This window comes from Corvus brachyrhynchos, unplaced genomic scaffold (assembly GCF_000691975.1).
Source record: "Corvus brachyrhynchos isolate BGI_N302 unplaced genomic scaffold, ASM69197v1 scaffold61, whole genome shotgun sequence".
NCBI classification, from domain to species: domain Eukaryota; kingdom Metazoa; phylum Chordata; class Aves; order Passeriformes; family Corvidae; genus Corvus; species Corvus brachyrhynchos.
Window position 1 is genome coordinate 1,716,679 of NW_008236478.1, and position 21,530 is coordinate 1,738,208.

At 43.2% G+C, this 21,530-nt stretch overlaps 1 protein-coding gene and 1 long non-coding RNA gene across 14 annotated transcripts in view; one reads left to right on the plus strand and one right to left on the minus strand.

Annotated features, from left to right (window-relative positions):
- The window catches only part of LOC108444660, a 93,381-nt gene that overhangs the window by 60,605 nt on the left and 11,246 nt on the right, over positions 1-21,530 (plus strand). The window lies entirely within an intron of this gene.
- The window catches only part of PAX2 (paired box 2), a 103,845-nt gene that overhangs the window by 50,854 nt on the left and 31,461 nt on the right, over positions 1-21,530 (minus strand). For all 13 annotated transcript variants that reach the window (XM_017725941.1, XM_017725945.1, XM_017725948.1 and 10 more), the window contains 2 exons: positions 6,705-6,790; positions 4,534-4,653 (listed from right to left, as the gene is read on the minus strand). In XM_017725941.1, the coding sequence (XP_017581430.1) occupies positions 4,534-4,653; positions 6,705-6,790 (206 nt within the window). The remainder of the gene's footprint in view (positions 1-4,533; positions 4,654-6,704; positions 6,791-21,530) is intronic.

Consider the following 21,530-nt stretch of genomic DNA (forward strand, 5'->3'; position numbering starts at 1 on the left):
ATTACATGAGCAGCACTAAAGAGAAGGGCAGTGATGTTGCCTATCCTATAGCTACAGAATTTACAGTGCAGATGCTCCTACAGCTAGTGGGCAACACCCTGTTTGGCATAGCTCAATCCCATTTGGAGAGTATGGCGAACCATCTGCACTGACCCAGCTAACACTTTCTGGAAAACACCACCAGAACTGCAGAAATTTTGGTGACTCTTCACTGTCCCCCTGCGCTGACACAATCCTGCATTACTGGGAATCAATGTAACTCACTCTAATCATCAAAATGACAGGTGAAGAAAGGAAAGGAGAGAATTCTGCCTTCTCAGGTTTGCTCCTCCATCTCTGCTGGGGATTCCTTTACTGCAAACAGCCTGAGTATTATTGCCATTTACAGTAGTAATCACTCTGTCCCGTCCTCTCCCACAAACCTACTGCTGATGTTAGCACTGATCACACTAACAAGCCTTTGGGTTTTATTACTACTGATACTAATAATACTGGACACATTGCATCTGCTCCCACCAATAACAGGCTGCAGATACGATCCCTGCTAATGCCAATAATACTGGGGGATATTATCTCTGCCATTGTTGGCACTGCAGATATTATTGCCAGTAATGCTGTCAAATACTACAGATACTGTCAAGGACCAAGATTAATAATGCTGAGAATGTTACAGAACCAACCTCACTGGAAGATGAATCCCAAATGAGAATTTGGGTTTAGACTGGACGTCTGTTTGCAGCCTATTACAGAAGGAAAGGGCCATGTCTCATAAGAATGCTTTTGTAAAAATCGCCGAAGTTTTGCCCAGCTGAAGATGCTGGGGCATGCTGGCAGCAGTTTGATATGATGTTTTCCTGTTACAAATTATCTATCTATATCCCTCTATCTATCTATGTATTTATCTATCTTTCCCTTTCTCTGCATTTCTCCTTTTTTCTCCTTCTACAGTGCTCAAGACTACAACATGAGTGATAACTAAGTTTTTGTTAGTGCGTCTGGGTCGACCCAGTTATCATTCTTTTAGCTATCAATTAAGGGGTTATGAAACAACAGAAATAGTTGCATATTTTTCCCCTTTATCGTTCTGGACGTTATATTGCTGCTTCTTAGTCTGGCAATGACCTTGCTGAACATGGTGGGCCTGCCATCACAGAGTACTACAACACTCGAATCATGAAGAGCCAGGAATTCCTGTTTTCAGATGCAGCTTGATATTTTAAGACCCTCACTGGTATTGGGAAAGTCATTACATGCTGCAGGATCACATCTGCCTTTGGAAGATGGTGGGTGGAAGTGCTGGGAAAAGTCAGAGGGAAGTTACAGCTCCACTGGCAATGCCCACAGACCACAAGAAATGGCACACACTGTGCTACACAAATGGTGGTGAACTTTTTTAGTAAAATTATTTTTAAAATCGCAGGAGACAAACTCTGTCTAATCTATTACAGAAGTCAGAAGTTTTGCAATCACTGGTTAAAAACTGAAACAAAAGAGTAATGTGGTCTTAACAAGGTAAATCCTGACCATCCTTTCTTGGCATTCACCTGAGGAAGGCATATTGAGTTTTGAGGAAAGACTTGTGACCAGTTGACACTCAGAGCTGCTTCCCAGCTAGCTCTCTCTCAATGCTATAGGTTTCCCAGGCCACCCTTGCACTTGCAACCAGTATATTTGGTAGGCTGGGATTCCCACTCGTCCCTCTAACCCCTGTGAGGTTCACACCTGGCTGTCAGCGTCCATCTCTGAGCCCACCTCATGCATCCGTCTGGCTCCTTCTGTCCAACTCGGGAGTTCTGCTACATCATCTTGACACATAATTATCTCTCCTCTTCTTAATCATCTGTGCTACTGTCTAATGTAGGCACCAGCTGCAGCAAGGAGGACCTGGGGGAGGGGGTGTGCTCAGATAGAAGCTCCTCTGTCTTTCTCCCACCCTGTTCCCCCCAGCCAACACAGAGGTTGCTAACAAGGTTTTCAGAACTGGTGATTCAGGAGCAGCTTGGTACTTCCCCTTTCTGCTGAACTGCATTCCTCACAGAGGAATGCTTGCAGCAGAGCTGGTCCAACAGAGCGGAAAGAAAGAGAGAGCAGTGCTGCTTCTTCTGCCTCCTTTAGGGAAGAACCATTCCCTAAATGCTTGGAAAGTAGATGTGCAAAGCTCACAAGGGCTTTTCAGTGTGAGAATAAACCCTGCAGTTAAGAAAGAAACACCAACAAAGTGTTCAGAAGCTCTGGGAAATACTGAGAAGGTGTATGCATCCAGCATGAGCATGAAAGAAATACTTGCATTGGATCTCTTGACAGACTTTTCCTACTCCCCATCTCAAGTAGGAGCAATCAATCTTCAGAGCTACAGAGAAGACTGCCCAGGAATGAGTGCAGATCGCTGGCTTTGCAAAACTTCCCCTCGGACCCTTCTAACCTTAGGACCTAGCCCTGCAAAGGGATGATATTTTTCAGCATTTCTGAAGGCCACTGTGAGCCCAGATAACTCAACTCACAGAGATGTTCAGCAGCTAGCTGGGGGTCCCATGTGAGCTTTCTCTGGGTCAGAAGCGCATGTCCCTGCAGCAGATATCTGGGATGGCAGGATTAAGGCTGTTATCCAAGGCAGTTGCAACCATGTCATATAACTGCCACCTAAAACTCTGAGAGCTAAAGACAGGTAACATCTGCAAGATTGTCTAGTTGGTACCTTTCTGATTCCTAGTGGCATATGTGGGCACTTGGCCAACAGCAAGGAGCTGCATAGTGTCACTTGCCTAAATCAAATCTGGGATGAATTAAGGACAGACACAAAGAGTAGTTCTTACTGTCAATATATCATTGTGAAGTGTCACCGACTTAGATGGCTGCTCTGTTGTTTCTGTGTTTAATTGTACTGTTCCAAAGAAAGCTCAGGTTTTGAAGCTGGAAGTGACTGTGTGGCTGCATCTAGCCTGAACAGTAGCTAAAGCCAGATTGAGGAGCTTCATTTCTAATGAGATGTGGAGGCACCATGTTGAGAGCTGGTGATCACCACGTTGGACTGTATGAGAACAGGGATTCACAAAACTCCCAAATGACTGCCAGGAGATCTGCACAACCATTAGAGAAACGTGTCATTTAGTTTGAAATGTCTACTTCCTGTATAGGTAATGATGGGAAATGCTGGAAAGGTTTGCAATACTTGTAGTCTCTTATTCCTGACATTTTTTGACTTTGAGGCATTGACTCAGCCCTCCCATTGCTACACTTTTCTCTTAGCTGGGCCCTACTGCCATCTAGCTGGGAAATGGATCTTCCTCTGGGGCCCGATCCAATTTCCAATGACATCAGCAAAAAAATCTTCCCATTTGCTCTAATAGAAGCTGGATTGGGTCCTTGCATCTAGTTTTACTTTGCATTAGAGAGAAAGGGAATATGATGACTGCCTTTTATTCCTAGGATTATTGTGTTTATTTGGATCAAAAACTTACAGATGTGAACCTCATCAGAACCAATGCTGAGAAAATTACTAGCAAAATGTCAAAATGCAGCATCTGTCTCAGGAGGGCTTTCTCTTCTTACCACATATCACAGAGAACTCTCATGTGCTCTTGCACTGGACAGCCTTGGGATTACAGCACACACAGCACACTGAGCTACCTGTCCTAAGAGGTCTTTCCAAGCAACAAGCAACTCAACATACTGAAGTCAGAGCTGAACCCAACAAACTGGTCAGTCAGTATTCTTTTAAAAGTTCACTTCCTGGCCCTCAATTTTAGAACAAACCAAATTAAAAGATCCAGATTTAAGGAAAAGTGTTTAGAAGCCACCATAAGAGCACCAAGACCTCACCCACCCCTCCTGACTCAGTCTATGGAGGCTCCAGCTTTTGATTCATTTCAGGATCTTTGCCCTGAATACTTCACAGCAAGTAGGAAGCAAAAGGAGATAGCTTAATCCTATTTCCTTAGAGCCTTAGTGAAAGGGTTAGAAAACAACCTTAGGGTCACAGTACTCAGAAGACCTCCTGTTTTCATTTCAGACTGTTGCAAGCATGACAGTTCTGCTGCGGTAGATGCTACCCGTTGAAAACTGGGCCCTTGTGATCACCAGCTAATGTAGCTCATGGCACGTCACAGGGCAGGAACTTGTTTGCAAGGGGGATGAAAGACAACTCCCACATTGCTGGTGCTTCTCCGAGATGGCATTTAGTTTGAAATCGAGTGAGTCAGGGAAACCATGTTTACCCACAGTTCAAAGTCCGGGCACCTGCTGGCACCTGGGGAGTTCAGTTCCAGCCGTTTCCAGCAGTGAATGAACTTGGGATCAGCTCCAGCAATGGAGACGGCTCTCTGCCTGCTGAGCAGATGTCTGGAGACGCAGCCTGTCATGAAAGGGCCTCGGAAGAAGAGCATTCCAAGCCAGCAGGGCAGTGGCGGGGAACTGGTCTCTGTTGCTAAAACTGATCTAGCCCCTGGAGCAGCTGCAAACCTTGGCCTGAAATTGGAGCCTGTACATGGGGACAAAGAATATAAAAGGGAGGATGAGCTTCTCCCCTCCCCCTACCTTCATCACGTTTCCTCTTCTCGCCATTCGACCGAGGAATCCCCAGGATCCCGTTAATGGAGTAAGAGCCCACTGGATCATTGGAGGCACTGGAGACAGGAGGGGATGCTGTGCTGGGCACTGGACAAAAGGAAAAGGGAAAAAGGGCCATCAGGAGAGCAGCACAGCACTCAGGAATCCCCAGCTGAAAGCTATGCATGTCACCAGTCTAATAGGAAAGCCTGGGCACTAATCAGATTCCCAGTCCCTCACGCTGAAGGACTTACTCTACTGTATCCCAGCAAAGCTGCATCCCAGCTTTGCTTATCCATTTCTATACTGTGGCTTCACAGCCTTCCAGTACAGGGCCATTAATAACAAGTGTATTCCATCAAGAAGCTAAACTTTGTTGTTACATCCCAGTTCAGAGCAGGCTTTCAAGGTAACCAAGTGAAATGCTGCATAGGTCACATTCTCTAGTGACTTCATAGTCCATCCATATTTTACCAGATCATTTCCTCTCAGCATTTTTTCACCAGGAGTGCCCATGTTCTATCTTAGGCAGAATAGCCTCTTACATGCCCACCTGAAACACTCAGTGAAAAATTATCTTCTTAGCACAGGTTAGAAGCACTTCAGTGCTGGACTATTAAATTCAGTTCCCTACTAGAGCAACTGGTTGGTGATACATGCTACCACCCAGATTAATGAAAATCTAGTGCTTTCTTTTTGTACTGACCAATATCAGTAGGCAGAATGCTCTGGCCACTTGGCTGTTCAAGATTGCTCATGAATTTCCAATATATCAAAAATGACAAGTTATTCAGATTAGAAATGATCCCTTCATGATAATCAGGCCTTTAGAAGGTAGAACAGGTGGAGCTGTGCATCCAGCAGGCATATCTATTGTGTCCCAGTGTGTCCCAGTAATGGAGAGAATATCCCAATTTTCTTACAGGCCACTATTCATCATTCAGCTCATAAAGCACTGACCTGAAGCAATCAATACTCCTAACACAAGCCTTTCAGGATGGAGAAGAACCTTTCAACACTATCCAATGTAGACCCACACTTCTCAGTACATCCCAGAGCAATGAGAGACCCCACTAGAAGCACTATCCCAGCTCAACCATTACATTCCCTAGACATTGCACTACTGTTCCAGGAAGGAATAATATCTGCCACTCCATCTGTCGTGATCAGTGATTGCCAGTCCAATGAGCAAGCCCAGATTAAAAGGGCATCCAGAAATGCTTTTCCATATTGGCCCAGTAATTCCATTGTACTCCTGAATACGTTTTGTGTACAGGATTATATCTACCAGCTCTGTCCCACACAGATGAGCATTTTCCAGTAAGTCCTTGTGTAGCAGCAGGTTATTCTCAATAACCAACGGAATCTAAGAAAGTGTTAGGCCACAAATAAGCCACTGTATTTCACAGTATCCCAGAATACTGCATGTTTTTCTTGCTCTGATTGGTCATTAGATAAAGCTATGCTAGCAACAGCAGACATATTCACCATACAGATCAAAAGAATCTCATCGCACATCTAACACAGTACCTTTAAATAGACTAGGAGACATTTGGTCCCTGTATTACAGCCTCCATCTTCTGTTCACCTCAACAAACCAGCAAAACATCTCCCCCAGCAAAAAAAATTTGCATTTTCTCAGTGAAATACACCCATGGGATACCTGACTGCAGAGCTAGAACAATGAAGAACTTAGTTGTGAGGCAGCTGGAGTATCTTACCCATGTTTGTGTATTACTAGCGCTGAGAAATGGATGAGTTCTAGCAAAGGGAGAGGAGAGAAGAAAAATTCATAGGGAGGAAAAAGAGAGTCAGAGTAAGGACAAGAGAAAAGGTGAAGACTGGCGCTTGGACAGGACAGCAGTAAATACTTCTCTATAGGGAGATGAAGGAGAGACCATGAACGTGAAACGGATGTTAAGGCAGAATCACTTGGGCAAACCCCTACTTTGGGCTAGTTTCTCTGTGATTCACTTCTCTGCAATGTAACAGGGGAGACAAAGAATAGAAAACTCTGATTTCCATGGAGGCTTCTTTCCCCCCACCCCCTCCTCCCTTTTGCTTTGCTTAGCATCTGCTTGTCAGACTTTGTTCCCTCAACTAAGCTTCATCCCCATTTCCACTTGACCTGTCACCACCCCTCATGCCGGTCGACTTACCAATAGTATGTCCTGGTGCAGTCACACCTGTCCCACTCCCATCTGGTGTTGGGTGAAAAGGTTGCTGAACTTTGGTTCTGATGATCCTGGAAAAGAACAAAACACATTCAGAGCTCAAATGCCTCTTCTCTGTGCCTCTGCAGACCCACAGTCCCAGCTATCAGAATCTGAAGGCTTGATCTGTGCTCTCGGTGCATCAGAATGGCTTCATTTGCCTTGTGGTCCTGATTCTACTGCTTTAATAGTCCACCTCTCAGAGAATCATCCTATTTCTGCTCTGTCATCTTTATCCCAAACTTGGGTGTTCACTGCATGAGGATGGTGTTCAGTGAGCAAGCTAGGATCTTCCGGGTGCTGACAGCTGCATTGTCATTCATGGTCTGATCTGTGAGCATAATCACAAGGCAGTCTTTGCAGCTAATAGAGACATTGCTGAATTTACAAATGGTGTAGCTTTAATTTTGCTGTCTACCTGAAAAATACCCTTCTGACTGACTAAATGCTTTGAACTGTGGAAGGCTTGCCCAAAGCCCTTGCCCTTCATAAACGAGAAGGTGAAAACAGAAGGCATCTGTAGGGAGTGGTGGTGGGATATAAGTCACCAGGAAAAAGAAGTTCCATCAAACAGGGCAAAATCTGGTGTTTGTCAAGTGGTGAATGAACACAGCATGGGAACTCAAAAAGACATCACAAAGCTCATAATGTAGCTCAGAATGACAATGAACTGAACTGTAATTGTCAGTGCTCCATTTCTTGTTACATGAAATCTTTCACCTCTAGGTCACTGGTTTAAATCTAACTGAGGTCAGTGGTGAAAGAAAATAACTAGTACCTAGTACCTGACTGCCAAGGTCCCTGACTACTGGCAGATATTGGGTGTCTGTGAGTTGGGAACAGCTGTTCCACCAAGGAACTCAGCAAATAAGCCATGACCTGTGAAGGCCCAGCTTCCTTTCTGAGATTAAAACAATCCTCTCCTCTCTTCAGCCAGTCCAGTTAGGGTAAAGGCTGCAGATTCTCTTCAGCCCGAGTTTCTGGAACTCTCAGCCCTGCACTCTATTAGCTTTATTTTCTTCCCAAAAATCTCTCCAGAAAGTGAAAGCAAATAGAAGATTCTCCCTGCCCACTTGAGAGCTTAAAAATTTGTTCTAAAGAAAAAGTTGGCAAAACTTCAAAGAGCAAATGTGTGACTAGTGGGTGGTATGGCATGGATAGAGATAGGTAGAGACGTTGTGAAGGCAATTTTAAAAAACCACAGCTCCTGAGAGTGAAATCTTTTTAGGAAATGAAAGAGAACATCTCAACTCAGCATGTTAGAATACTCTGCTACATGCTTGATAAAACCTGACCAGTAGCTGGAGTGGCAGAGAGGCTGCCTGGGACATAGCTGGAGACAGAGAATGTCAAGGTTCTAGCTCGGGATGGAGATCCAAATCCTCACTCCATACAGACCGGTGGTACCAGATGCCCTAATCTACAGTTGTTGAGAACCTATACCAAAAAGCATCTGAAGGCCTCAGGCCCAGATTCTGAGGTCATGCAGCTTCTACTAGGTGAGGAACTGATCTGAAAACTGTGCTAGGGCAAATTATATAACTTTTTTTCTTCTTTTCTGTTTTTTTCCTTTTTTCCCTCTTGTCTCACATTCCCCCTAAAACCCCCTGAAGTGCCACTCTGGTTGTTGAGTTTATTGATTTCCCCCAGCCCATAGAAACAGAAAAAGGGGATGGGGTGCAGGCAAAGGGATGGAAATAGAAAGCTATAAATTATTTGTGACAGGAAAGCAATAGTGCCAGAGTGCTGAGCACAAGTCCCGTGTCACTATTAGATTCCTTTTAGCCTGATGACACTGTAAAAGAGGTTAAGTGTCTGATGGAATCGTACACCTTGGGGGCAGGGGCAGTCCAGGAGCAGAACAAGCCACAGAGAGCGGGTATATCAATTCTCCAGGCCAATAATATTCCCCTCATTGATCGCAACACAAAGTTCAAAAATCTCATTATAGCCAGGCAGTCCTGGAACTTTTTAAAAATCAATAGAGTGATATAATGTATGTATACTTTGTATAAATGTTTCTATCCATCCATCTATCCGTCTATCCAAAATCTGCCTGAGGGTGTCTAACTTAACCTACACATTATACTGTGTTATGTTCTATTGTAGTGTAGCATAGTGAATGGATTAGAAGATTTCCCCTGCAGCCTTAGATGACATATTATAAAATGTCCTGTTAGCACTGAGGTGACATCAGACAGTTCCATTCATACTGAGATATGACATCAGATTTACCATTTGTACTGGGAGATGGCACTAGACAGCTCAGTTTCTACTGAGGGGAACCATAAGACGAGTCTAATTATACTGAGATGGCAGATCAGGCTGTGCTGAATCATGCTGCATGAAAATTGCGAAGTTTCAAAAAGCCATTTAGAGTAAAAACAGCCTGTGAAACGCTGCAGGTATAAAATGCCTGTCCATAATATTCCAAAAACCCAGGCAGGGGATGAAGAGGAAGGTTCAATTTCCTTCCCCATTCAGTTCGAGGTCTCTTGGCTGAGAACACCAGTTAGTGCCAGTTGTGACTGTGTTTACTGAGATGTGTCCATTAGGAACTGGAATGAGACTCACCAGCTCATTGCACCAAGTAGCTGTCAGCTGGTAATGATTTTCGGTCACTACCAAGCAGGGCCAGATTTCTGCTAGTGACCCAGAGGTGAAAGGCTCTGTTCAAGAACATTCCCTTCCTAAGAATGAAACTGGTTTTATGTCAAAAGGAAGTGTCCAGAACCCGTGAGCAGAGGGGAGCAGTTCTGGTTGTGCAGCCTCCAGTGGCTTGGGTCAAATAATTTTTGGCATCAAATGCACAGTGAACCTAATGAGGTCCCTGGTAGAATGTATTTTCTATGGCTAAAAGAAGAGGCAGGTCTTGAAAAGGCTCTCCCCAGCAGTGTTACTTTGCCCTAAAGTCATGACGGAACTCTAGTGTTGTAAGGAAAGAGCAGAAATTTCAGGATCTTAATGCTCAGTACAGAAGACGGCAGTGCATCCCCCTGGGTCGATTCGCTTAGGGACAGTGATAAACAGCAGGCTAGCTAGGCAGCACTGCTGCTGCTTTAAGAGGCTTCAAGTGAGTCTGTCCTACACAAGACCACCTAATGAAACAGCAGATGAAAGATGAACAGAGCTGACCTGGCCCCGTAGCAACAAATGCAGCATAATAATGCTGTCTTTAAACCTCGGTGTTGCTGAAAGCTTCTCGCCCTTGCCAGGGATTGAAATACACACTAAGCCAGCTCTGCTGCCTCAAATCTAGGATTTCTGGATTACTGCTGTATAAGAGGTCGCAAAACCTCAATCACTTCTTGCTGTCTTTGATGGCTTGTTCTTGCCTTCAGACACTGGAGAAAGACAAGTCTTGCAGACTACATCCTCATCCCTTCCCAAAAGCAGAAGGGACACAAGTCCTGGCACATCAGTTAGCAGTGCTGATTTCTTGAGATGGATGCCGATATTTTCAAGCATCTTTTTCTGAGAGAAATTGACCCTTTGGACTAAATTCATCCCTGCTTTAATTCCATCACAATCAGTGACTCCAATAACAGCATATGTATTTAATTAGGAACATAAACTGGTACTTACTGTAAATTCCCATTTTTCATTTTCCAGTGGGAGATTTTTGCACAAGTTGACTACTTTGAGTTTTGGATAATATAAACAGGTTTAATACATAACCTTCTGAAGTCTCAGCAACAGGACATTTATAGATCTTTGATTGCAGTAAAGCAACTGAACTTCATTTCACAATCTGAATTTAATATGCAATATTATCTTAAGTAATGGCATATAATGTCATTACAGTAAAAAGTATCATGCTGTGAATTATACATCCATCCTGGAATTCATGAGTTGCCATAGTTGGCTTGTAGTAACTCCTTCTAGAGTTAATACTACATACAGCACCAGCTGAAACCAACTGCTTATTTCCAAATGCCTTTGACTTTCTTAAATGTTCAACATTAGATCATGAATTTCCAATGTTTGATTTCTATTTCATTATTTTTGTCAGTTTTAATGCAATTCCTTTTGCTGATTCTGAATACAGATGGGCAGAAAAAATCTTCTTTTCTAGTATTACAATTGCAACAAGCTCTAATCGAGAGAGGTAGCAAGAAATATTAGAAGTTAAAATTAGTTGAGCCAGAGTGCTTTCTGAGAAGAACTTTCATTCCTTGTAAATAAGCAAGTAGAAAATCACTTCTAAACTTGTCCAGAAATTACTTGCTGAAAGAATTACAGATCACAGAAAACTCACCTTGCTTCTCTGACATTTCTATCCAAACTCTCTTATAGCCTAACATAGTCTGTGGTTTCTTCTCTTACTATGGCTTGCAGAGTCTTTTGACAGTATCTCAAATAAAAAAAAAATCATACTAGGGCCGATCAGAGGGAGATAAGGTAGGATTGAATCATCTGGAGTCACAATTTAGCAATTCTTTTAATCCTGGAAGAACAAGATGAAGTTGAACTGAAGGAAAGATTGGTGTGTCCTGCTGCCTCAAGAAGACCTGACAGATTTCAGAGAGCACTGGTATCCTCACTTTGATCATGTTCCTTTGTCATGGATTATTTTTGAGAGTGGAAGGATACACTCAGAAGAGCACCAAACTCCTTGTAATTGTTCTGGAGTATTCATATTTTAAATGCTCCATATTAGAGGCACATTACAAGACCCCAGGGTGTGCATTACTGGGCAATTAAAGCGGTTCTTGGAAGGCTAACATTGTGAAGCTTCAGCCTTTTCTCTGCAGTGTGTCCAGGGCAGTCTGTGATGGCCAAGGCACACACACCCTGCTGTGCCGCACTACTTAATTAGTGCCGGGCTTCACTGCTGAGCCACGGGCTGTGCCGGCGCTGCGCGCAAGGCAGCCTGCGGGGGACGCGGAGCAGGGCTAAGTGAGACAGTGAAGCCTTCTCTGCATCCGATGGCTTCCTACAAAACGGCTTGTGACCATCCCAGTGATGCTGGCAGAGAGGGAGAACATGGGATGAGAAGAGGCAGCTTTGGGGTCTTTGGTGAAAGCCCCCATGGAACCAAAAATATCCCACCTGCAGATTGGTGCTGCAGAGGCATAAAGAGCTCTGAATGCGGCTTCGGTTCAAATAGGAGACAGTCTTATGTTTCTGTGCATAGGATGAAACACAGCTGAATTCACAGTGGAGCAAAAGAAGTGGGGGAGGGAAAGACTTGTTTGCACAAAGTTCAAAATGGAAAGCAAGCTTTGTAATGTGGTGAGGAAAAACAGCCAAGGGATTTGGGGGAGAAGGAAGGGAAATAGAAAGTCTGATAGTTAGAGCCTAATCCGATTTAGGGAAGGGCTTCAGTTCGTGCTCTGTCATGGACCTCTCATCAAGAGTTTGGACAAATGGCATTTCTCTCTGTGCTCTGTTTCCTGCCTGAAGTGTGAAGATAGGAGCTTTGCCGTGCCACCTGGGGCACAGTGAGGACAGCTGGAAGGAGGAGTGAAGGGCTCAGACTCTCTAATAAACAGGGGCCAAGTAAGTGCTTCAGCGAGCTGTAGCACAGTATTGGCTTCATTCTCCTGCTTGAAGCAGAAGTGACATGTACCCTGCTGACAGTGGCTGTACGTGAAGGGAAATAGGCAAAGGCAACAAGAATTTTATTTCAGCTGCACAGGCTTTGGTGGTCGTGTTTGAATTTGCGACAGCAGATGTAATTGGGAAGATCAGAGCTGCAGTTGCTACATAAAAGCCACAGCATAATTTCTCCTAGGAAGTAGGGTGGGAGCAGTAGAAGCTACTGCTCTCAAAATCTCCTGCAACACGTAAAACCCTCAGAACAACAGCTGACATTGTCAGGAGCAGCAGCCTCAGCTTCCTCGCTAGCTGGCCTGGGGCTCTGGCACTCCCTGCCAAGACAGCAGAATGCCTTCAAACCCTGCCATATTCAGGGGCCACAAGCAACATTCAAACTTGTTCCTATCGTGAAAATTGCATTTTCTTCTCCCTATGTTTTGGAAAAGGAGGGAGAAGAAGGGTCATCATGTACTATGTTAGTGTATAAGCACAAGTATGACAGATAAATTAGATTGATTAGATTGATAGACCTAGAAGGTGCATGAAGAGGGATTATCTGTTTCCCCAAAGCTTCCAAATAGGTGAGAGGTCGAAATGGAGATGCCTTACATATCTCAAAACACAATCCCAGCCCTCTCTGAGAAGAATTGACTCTCTATCTGCTGTTAATCTGTGTAGGTCCATCAATTTCACTGAGGCTATACTGACATCATCCCTGCAGACATGGGCAAAAAAGTGTCACTTTGTTCCAGGTTAGCCTGCTCACTACAAACACGAGAGAAAGCCCAATCCTGCCCATTTCTCTCACTGCATTTCTTGGCTGCACTTTAAAAAGACACACAATTCACAGCATCAGTTTTACTATCTGAAGGGCTTAGAGAGGAGCTAGGATTTTTTTTGTTGTTTTAAATCAGTGACCCATGATGACACCATATGGTTTTATTTCATTTAATTTGAGCAGAGCATTAACGTTCAGCTTCTAGCAGATCTCTACCCATTCCAGTTCTGCTGTGCTATATGGTACCAGTGCAGACATAAGGAAGAGGGGTGGAAAGAAAGAAAGGTGAAGACGTCTGCCTTCTGAGAGTAGGTGTGCCAGGCAGGAGGCTGGCCTGCCACCTCATTCTGCAGAGTGTTAACATACAACTTCATGCCCCTGGTACTGGTGACTGACAGTGGTCAGCCCCATGTGTATACATTGCCTAGCCTGACCTCCGAGAATGAATTGCTGCATGAGGCTATAAGAACCATTTTCCCACCTGGGAAATAGGTGTAGTTGAATAGTTGCTGTGTTATGCAAAGCTGTGGCTACAGAGCCATCAGGACCCAGGCTGGCTGGCTTAGAGCTGGCTAAAATATGAGCTATGAGCTGCTCTCAAGCAGTGACTGTAGCATAGAAATGTCCTCAAGCATTTCTACTTTTCTCAGGTGTTTCTACTTTTATTACACTCAGTTCACGTCTGGAAGGCTTTCTTCCAGCAATTCATTGAAATCCAAACATCTAGAAGATATCATACAGTTAACAAAATATTGGAAGCAAACTTGATCCTGGGTTTTTGACATCTTGGTTTTAAGGTGAATTAAGGAAATCTAAAATGACAAAAAGAGTTCTACTGGTCTTGGACGTAGAAACACAGGCCTGGGAGGAACTACCTCGGTCATCAGTTCCAAATTTTAATACCATAGGCAACAGAGCAGACATTCAGCTCAGAGCATCCATCAAAGTATCCATCAAAGCAGCTACAGATCTACCTTTCCCCCTCAACAAATTTATAATCTCTGCAACAGAAGACCAAAAGCTACAAAACAAACAAGCCACAGGAAGAGAACAGGAGAAAAACATTGCCAGTTGCTGAAGTCCCTTTCACTAGCAAGACATTTCTGCCATGAAAAGGCCCAGAAATTTTTGAGCTCTTAGGAATGAATTGTTTTCTGATTACACCTACACTGCAGTGATGTGTAGTTCAGAGTGTCAGCTCTGCAGTTCAGGGTGTCATCTTCTGTTACCTCTAGACTGGTTGGTTTGGGTCCTGCCAGCAGTGTTGCTGCAGCAGCATGGAGCTGGCATGGGGCACAGGCCCACAAGCTGCCAGCACACAGTGACTGCCATGCAGCGTGGGCTGGAGCTGCCAGAGCAGCGGCTATACCAGCAGGTGAGTTAAGAAGACCTACAGAAACACATGGGCTTGCCAAGGTTAAGTATCTTAATCTGGAGTATGGGAACTTTTAATTGAAAGCTTTGCTTTGAGCCCATTTCCAGTTATTAAAATTCAAGAGTCTGTGCTGAATTCCTTGTGGACATTCATTTTGATTAACAGAAGACATGTGTGTACTAGGAAGGGAGTCTTGAACTGGGAGGAATCAGATAAATGTAGATAACATTCTCAGCCCTGTTCCAAGTTATGCCATACCTGGTATTTTGTGTAAAGCCTCAGATCTTGAAGATAAACAATTAGTTCAGCTTTCATTTAATACCAAGGTATTTCTGGCCTTCTTAACTGCAGGGACCAGGTGGAAGTGGGACCTGGCTGCCTCCCAAGGGGCCAGAACTGGAGGCAAGGGAAAAAAAAATTCTTATTTACAGCAATGGGAATTTTATGCCAGTCTCTTCATTTTGGAGGTTATTGACTGAAGACTTTTTAACTTTTGGTTTTGGCAGCATTGTGTATTAGCTGTGTATTATCTCTGCATCCTTCAGAGTGCTGCACTGCAGTACGTGCTTGCATGTGTTGGATAAGTAAATGATCCCCTTTATAGGGGTGTCATTTTGTGTGCCTCCCTTATGCTTGTCAGGACTGGGGAAAATTTTCACGGTGGACCCTTTACCATTACAAGATTTTTGCCAAAATTAAAAAAAAAAAAACAAAACAGTGCTGAGAATGTGTCTGTTTAATCTAATCTTATTTTTACCTTGGGTTTTAAAGAAATCAATGAAGTTGTAAGAAGAATGTAAGTCTTATTAGAACGGCAAAATTGTGGGTTTTCCCTTTAAAATTACCTTTTTCAGGTGAATTGGTGACTATGCTAAAAAATAAAAATAAGAATAATATGTTTCTATTTTATTGAAAAAGCAGGTTCCAACTGCACTGAAATGTAGCTGTAGAATTTTAATAAAGTTCTGATTCAAAACCACATTGAAAATACTCCATTTTCAATTGAATCAAATCAAATATTCAAGAACCTGAATCTTTCCCTTCCTGTTCTAGTCCTTGTTGCTCTTAGTATAATTTTTTCCTTGCTTTATTGTGCCGCCCAAAGCAGTTAAGCACAGGTGAGCACTTCAGGGTGTGGGTGCTACATGGCTCCCAGCATCAAGTTGGTGCCTGTCTCTGTAGAAGTCTCTTGTCTAGTTTTCATATTTATAGGACAAAGCCAGTTTTATATAGTGAAAAGATAATTCTGTAACCAGTCTGTTTGGCTCGTGTAAGTCACTGTCAGGCCTAGTGTTTAGAGATACAAGCTGTATGTTTATGTGTCCATATTGTGTTGGCAAATGCATTAGCATTTCTTTCTTAGTACGTTTCAATTCACCACACAGCCAGCATACTTTTTTATCTTCGCCTGTGGGTCCGCGTTTATGACTGTGGCTACATGGAGTTAGACATTTGGGTCACATATTCTATATGCAGGCCGCATGAAGAATTAATAAATATTTGTTCAAGTATTTCAGGTTTTAACAGAGTTTTGTAGGAAAATATTCAGATGTGTGGCTTGTAACCATCTTCAGCTATCTATATGGATGTTTTTGTACAGCACTTAGTACAAATAATAAGTCACAATCACCTAGCAGTAGTCTTTAACAAGGCTATAATATCTATGATGTAAGAGCTAACGTATCTGAATACTGATACATAATTAATGTGGAAACTTGCTGTGTTATAAGGCCCATACCAGTGTGTACATTTGCATAGTTGTGTAAGTTTGTGAATGCAGATCTGCTCTATTTTTAAAAAACATATCTGGCTTCCATCAGATTAACTGCAGAACTGTGGGTTTCTGTGAGCCTTCCATCCTTTTCTGTTACCGTTGCAGTGGCTGGTAGAGTACCCTAGCCTCTGGGTACCCTTTTCCTGGCTCCTGGATAGATACAGTCTCTGTCCATAGGAGTTAGCAGTTTAAGGGTTTATCTACATAAGGCTCTGCAAAATAATTTGAATTAACTGAATGTGTGAAATTAAAGTAGTCTAGTTAAACTGCATTACACCTCTGACTCCCTTGTTTAGAATTAAGGCAGCTTTAATTTAGTTTAGCTTAATTCACTTTGGAAATGAAGTGAACTAAATTCAATTTAGGACACTCGAATTTTGAATGAGCACCTGAACAATGTTTTAATGCTTTTAACCAATGTAGTTGCATAGTTAATTCAGATTAATTTTCCTGTTTGCCCCTGTGTAAACAAGCCTGTTTCCTATTCCCTCTCAATGAAACCATCTCAGCTGAGACTCCTTCAATAACTCCGAATTGACAACCAACCTCCCAAGAGGAGCAGTTTAAATGATCCTCCCACACGCACAAGTGTTTCCTTATCCCTACATCCCCATGCAGGCAACTTTTCTCCCAGTGAGCTTTAGTGATCTCTAAGACTGATTTGTCTAGAGCTTGACTTGCTGAACCAGGCACTAGCTGGGGTAAACACAGAAGAGATGCAGCAATTGTTTAACACTATCTGAAGACCTGAGTTATAAATATTAAATTATTCAAATTTTGCAGTTTAGGATTTTGCAGTGGAATACTGTATTGCAAATTATGGTGTATTATTTCTGCAAATCATGATATTCTAGAGAATTTTAGTGATTTTATTCAGTTCCATTATTTCAAAACATGGTCCCCTTAATCTGAATCAAGTACTTGTTCACCTAATGAATCAGAATGCCTCCAGCTGTAAATCAACATGTATTTCATTTTTTTAATCTAACTTAAGTTCAACAAGATCAGATGCAATCAGGATTCATAGGCAGAGGAATAGAGAAGGACATAGGCAGTGGTATTTAAAAAACTATACTCCCTTTACATTTTTTCTAGAATTTATTGTAGCCTGAGAAGACAGGAGGTAGCATAAGGTGAGCCAAAGGTTCTATCATGTCATTTTTAAAAGGCCGTTGCAAAATCAATCATGAACAAAATAATCTTAGAAGCAAGACAGAAGCATATTTTAATGCAAGAATATTAATATTTTTAAAGCATCGTTATGGAAATTTCATCTTTTTCATTACCTTCCTTAATTTTAAAACACGCTGTGTATTTGGTCAAAAGATACCTTACAAAAGAAATGCTGTCAAATATCTTTATCACAGTGCAAAAAAGCCCTTGAAAAATTGCCTTTTGGAAAATCTCATCTCAGAAAACAGCTGCCCTAAGATTTTGCTAAAAAGTCAACCAGACAAACAAAAAACCCAAAGAAACCAGAGAAAGCCACTTAAATGTCCCAAGCCATGCAGTACTGTTTGATTAGATGGTTAGGCTATACTCTTTTGTGCTGGTTTTTATGGAGTTATTGCTTGTGAATAATGTTTTTGATGGCTACAGCAGTCTCAGATATTTGACTGATAGAAAATTAGCATGGTTTCACTGAAACAGCCACAGTAAAAGGCAATAAGGAGACAGTCCTATATATTAATATGCTTGTGCAGAATGCACTTATGTGTATGTGGGCATCCATTTATGTGCAGCTAGCTAAGAGGATACCACTATAAGTAAAATCTAGGCTTGCAGAAGCAGTGACTTTCAGTGTGGCTGTGCTGCTGTACGGGGCTGTACTGATGGATCTGTGTGTGTGTGTGTGTGTGCTTGTGCGTTTGTACAAGCAGGCCATTGCAGGTCTGTCTGTCTGCAGGTGTGCTCCTGCTTCTGTGTGTGATCTGGCTGCACTGCTTTCTGAATATCAATGACCTTAGTAAAAGCATGTATGTATTTGTATCTGTGTATGCATCTATCTGCATATGGATGGGCTTGCACGGTGTTTATAGATCCATTTCTTTGTGTGGTTTGTGTGTCCCTCCTGTGAGATGGATGCCTTCTTGAGGCCTGATCTTGGTCACTGTGAGTGCTTTCGTTCCTGTAAAAGGCAGCCTCATTCAGTGGCAAAAACACAAACTGGGCACCAAGAGACCTGGATCCCCATTGATGGGCTCTGTGAGTGAGCAGAATCTTTTAAATCACTCTGTGCCTCGGTTTCCCCTTCCAGCTTTTTATTTGACCGAGACTGTGGACACACACTCCCTGCTACTATATAGGCATAACGCAATGCCCTATGTGAATGGCTCTATCTAGTTCAGCCAAGATACTGAGTCCTGAGAGGACCTTCTGATGCTGTGCCACTGCCTCACAGTAACACTCATCCGTGCATGTACCTGCCTTTGTGTGTTCGTGTTTGGGGTGTCCATCTGTGTACTTTGTGGCTAGCTATTTGTAGTTTTTATCTCCCCCGTGTACAAACAGAGCAGGGAAAGATGGAAAGGAAGGAGTTATTAAATGCCAAGCGGATATGCAATAAATCCCATTGATTTTACAAACTCCAGCTTGTCTTCAGCCTCTTTCTGTTCTTTATCCTGGGGGCATTGCAACAAAACCCTGTTTTAAATACCTTTTCTTTGCCTTCCTCCTTCCCCCTCCTCTCACTCCCAAAAAAGTGTCAATATTTTATTTGGATTTTTAACTTCGCTCCATAACAGTTGTTTGACCTCCTGACTCATGTGAGTCACATAAATTCTGGGACTTTATTCAGGAGCCATGTTCCTTCTATTGAATAAGCAATTTGGGAGGGTGAATTAATGACTTGTGCTGTTGCTGGAAAGTCCCTGAAGAAATATTAAAATTGCTTGCAGACTGAATCAATACTCACTGAACACCCGGCATGAGGACCTGGGCTTTTTAATGGCTACAAGCAGCGGCACTGGGTAGAGGAAGGGGAATTCCTGTACACATAACGCACGCAGGCACACACAACCAACAGCAGCCTTCCCCCAGCCTTGCTGGCTGTTTCAATAACAGCATATTCTTGTGCACGCAACCTGCTATGAGCTGATGCCTGCCGTGCCAGGGAAAGGACTTACAGTCTGGTTCCCCCATCTCCCTCCCAAGAAGATCATGCAGGATTTGCAAAAGCTGGCTGTTTGGGCTGTGTGTTAAGCGCTTGGGTTAGCATGGTCTGGCACAATCTGCAAGGCATGAGGAAGGTTGATTATTTGTGGCATTATGAGCATGTTCTATGTGTCACTTTGCTTTTTTCCTCTCTAAAGAGGAAAGACAGTAGTGCTGTGTTAGGTTTGGTGTGCTGTTGTGGTTTGGGAATAGGATTTGGCTGTTTTGCAGAGGCACATCTGTGAGATGGTTCTGTGGCTTTGGGTGCTGAACAGTATTTTCATCTGTCCACGGTGTGAATTTCTTTTGTTTGTGATTTTCTGTAGGATTTCCTTTCTTATATTGGCTTGTGTTTTGGTGAGGCTTGAATGTCGTGCACCCCTGCTTGTGTTAAGAGTGCCTGCATGATACTTTTGGCCACTGAGCAGGTGTCACTTCACTAGATCAGTCTATTTCAAGGCTGTGGGTGCAATCCTGAACGGTTCTGAGTGCCCTGGGAGTCCACCAGCCTCACTAGGACACGAATGTGCTCGGTTGTGCTGCTCAACAAGGCTGTTACTATTTGCTGCTCACTAGGCTGACAACTGCCAGATTTTGTCCATACCCTCAGACCCCTCTGGCAAGGGTGGGTTTTGTTACCAGAGTTTTCAAGCCTCCTTTGAGAATGTGGCCCCATGTTTTGGTGTTTTGCCCTGTGGTCGTGAATGGCTGTTTTGTATTCGCTTGTTGGGCGGCTGTTATTGTGTATTAACACCAGGGTGGGTGTGCTTTGTATGACCGCATGTCTGTCTCATTGATTCCATCAGTATTATTTTGTAATCGTGTGATTGAGTTAGTGTGCATTTCAGGGCTCCTGTGTATTGAATAATGATGTCAGGGATTGGGTTGTTTGACTGGGTAATGGCCTCTTTTCAGTGTTGTAAGTGAATGTGTCCTTCTCCTGTTTCCCTGTCTCGGCTGGGGCAGGATCATTTACACTAGGTGATTCCTTAAGATGCTCACATGCGTTAAAGAATATCCCTTTGGCTCCCAAGCTGTCCCTGCCAGCGGGGCATGCCGAAGGTACGTCTCTCACGTGTGTGTATGACACATGGGGTGGCATGTCTGGCTGGTTCTCAGCTGCATGCTTCGAGGTGTGTGTGTCTTCTGGGGTTTTGCTAAGACCTTTCAGTTACGTTTTTGGATAAGTTTCTTCACAATTACGAGCAAGACTATACTATGCAGTTTCAAATAGATTTGACTGAGTCAGTGAAAGGATCTATAAATTACTACATGTCTTCAGTGAAGCACACGCTTGCCTTTGCAAGGGTCTTCTTGTATGACTTTCTACATTAATGCATAGAAGGGCATCTGTGTCAGTTAACAGATGCCTCTGATCTGTGTGTGACTGACTAGCAATGTTCCCAAGTCTGAACTGACCTGGGTCTCTCAAATATGTAAGAAAGAATGAGATTCTGTGTCAGCAGCATTTAGCAGTAAATATATGTGTTAAATTTTAAACGTACAATGAATCTCTGGGTTTGTGCAATGGCTTCTGACTTGTGCGGATATTGTGCAATAATGCTTTAAGACAGTGTGGCCACATTTGGTCCCTTGGAAATGAACAAGAGAGTTCAGTTATTTTTCAGCTGATGACTATGTGTCATTGCTGCATGAATTTATTTGCTCTGCGCAGGCAATGTGTTTGGCACTGGGCCTGTTCTGTCCTTCCCCAGCTATTAGGATTTAGCCCAGTAGCAATCACATCCAGACAAAGTCTAAGAAAAAGGCTGTGAAAGATCAGAAAACTTCCAGAGAGAGTTGTCAGTTGTACCCTCTCATCAAAATATCTCATCAGGGAAAGATCTATGACCTGTCTCAGTCAGGCCATCTATATGGATGGCCAGTGAATTTAGTTTATATTTTTCAGTGAGGTTGCTAACAGGTAACTCCTTACTCATCCTTGCATTAGCTCAAGCCTTGTTACTTCCCTTGCTCCCTTGTTTGTGCTCTCACACTGTTTTCCCCACTTTCTCCTCTGTATTCTGGCCTGAATTTGACCTTGAACAGATTACATGATCTTTAGCCCACCTAGTGCTTTACCACCTCTCACCCCTCACACTGGGGTAGCAGCATCAGGGTAGTAGGGAGAAGGGGAAAAAATGAGGGAGT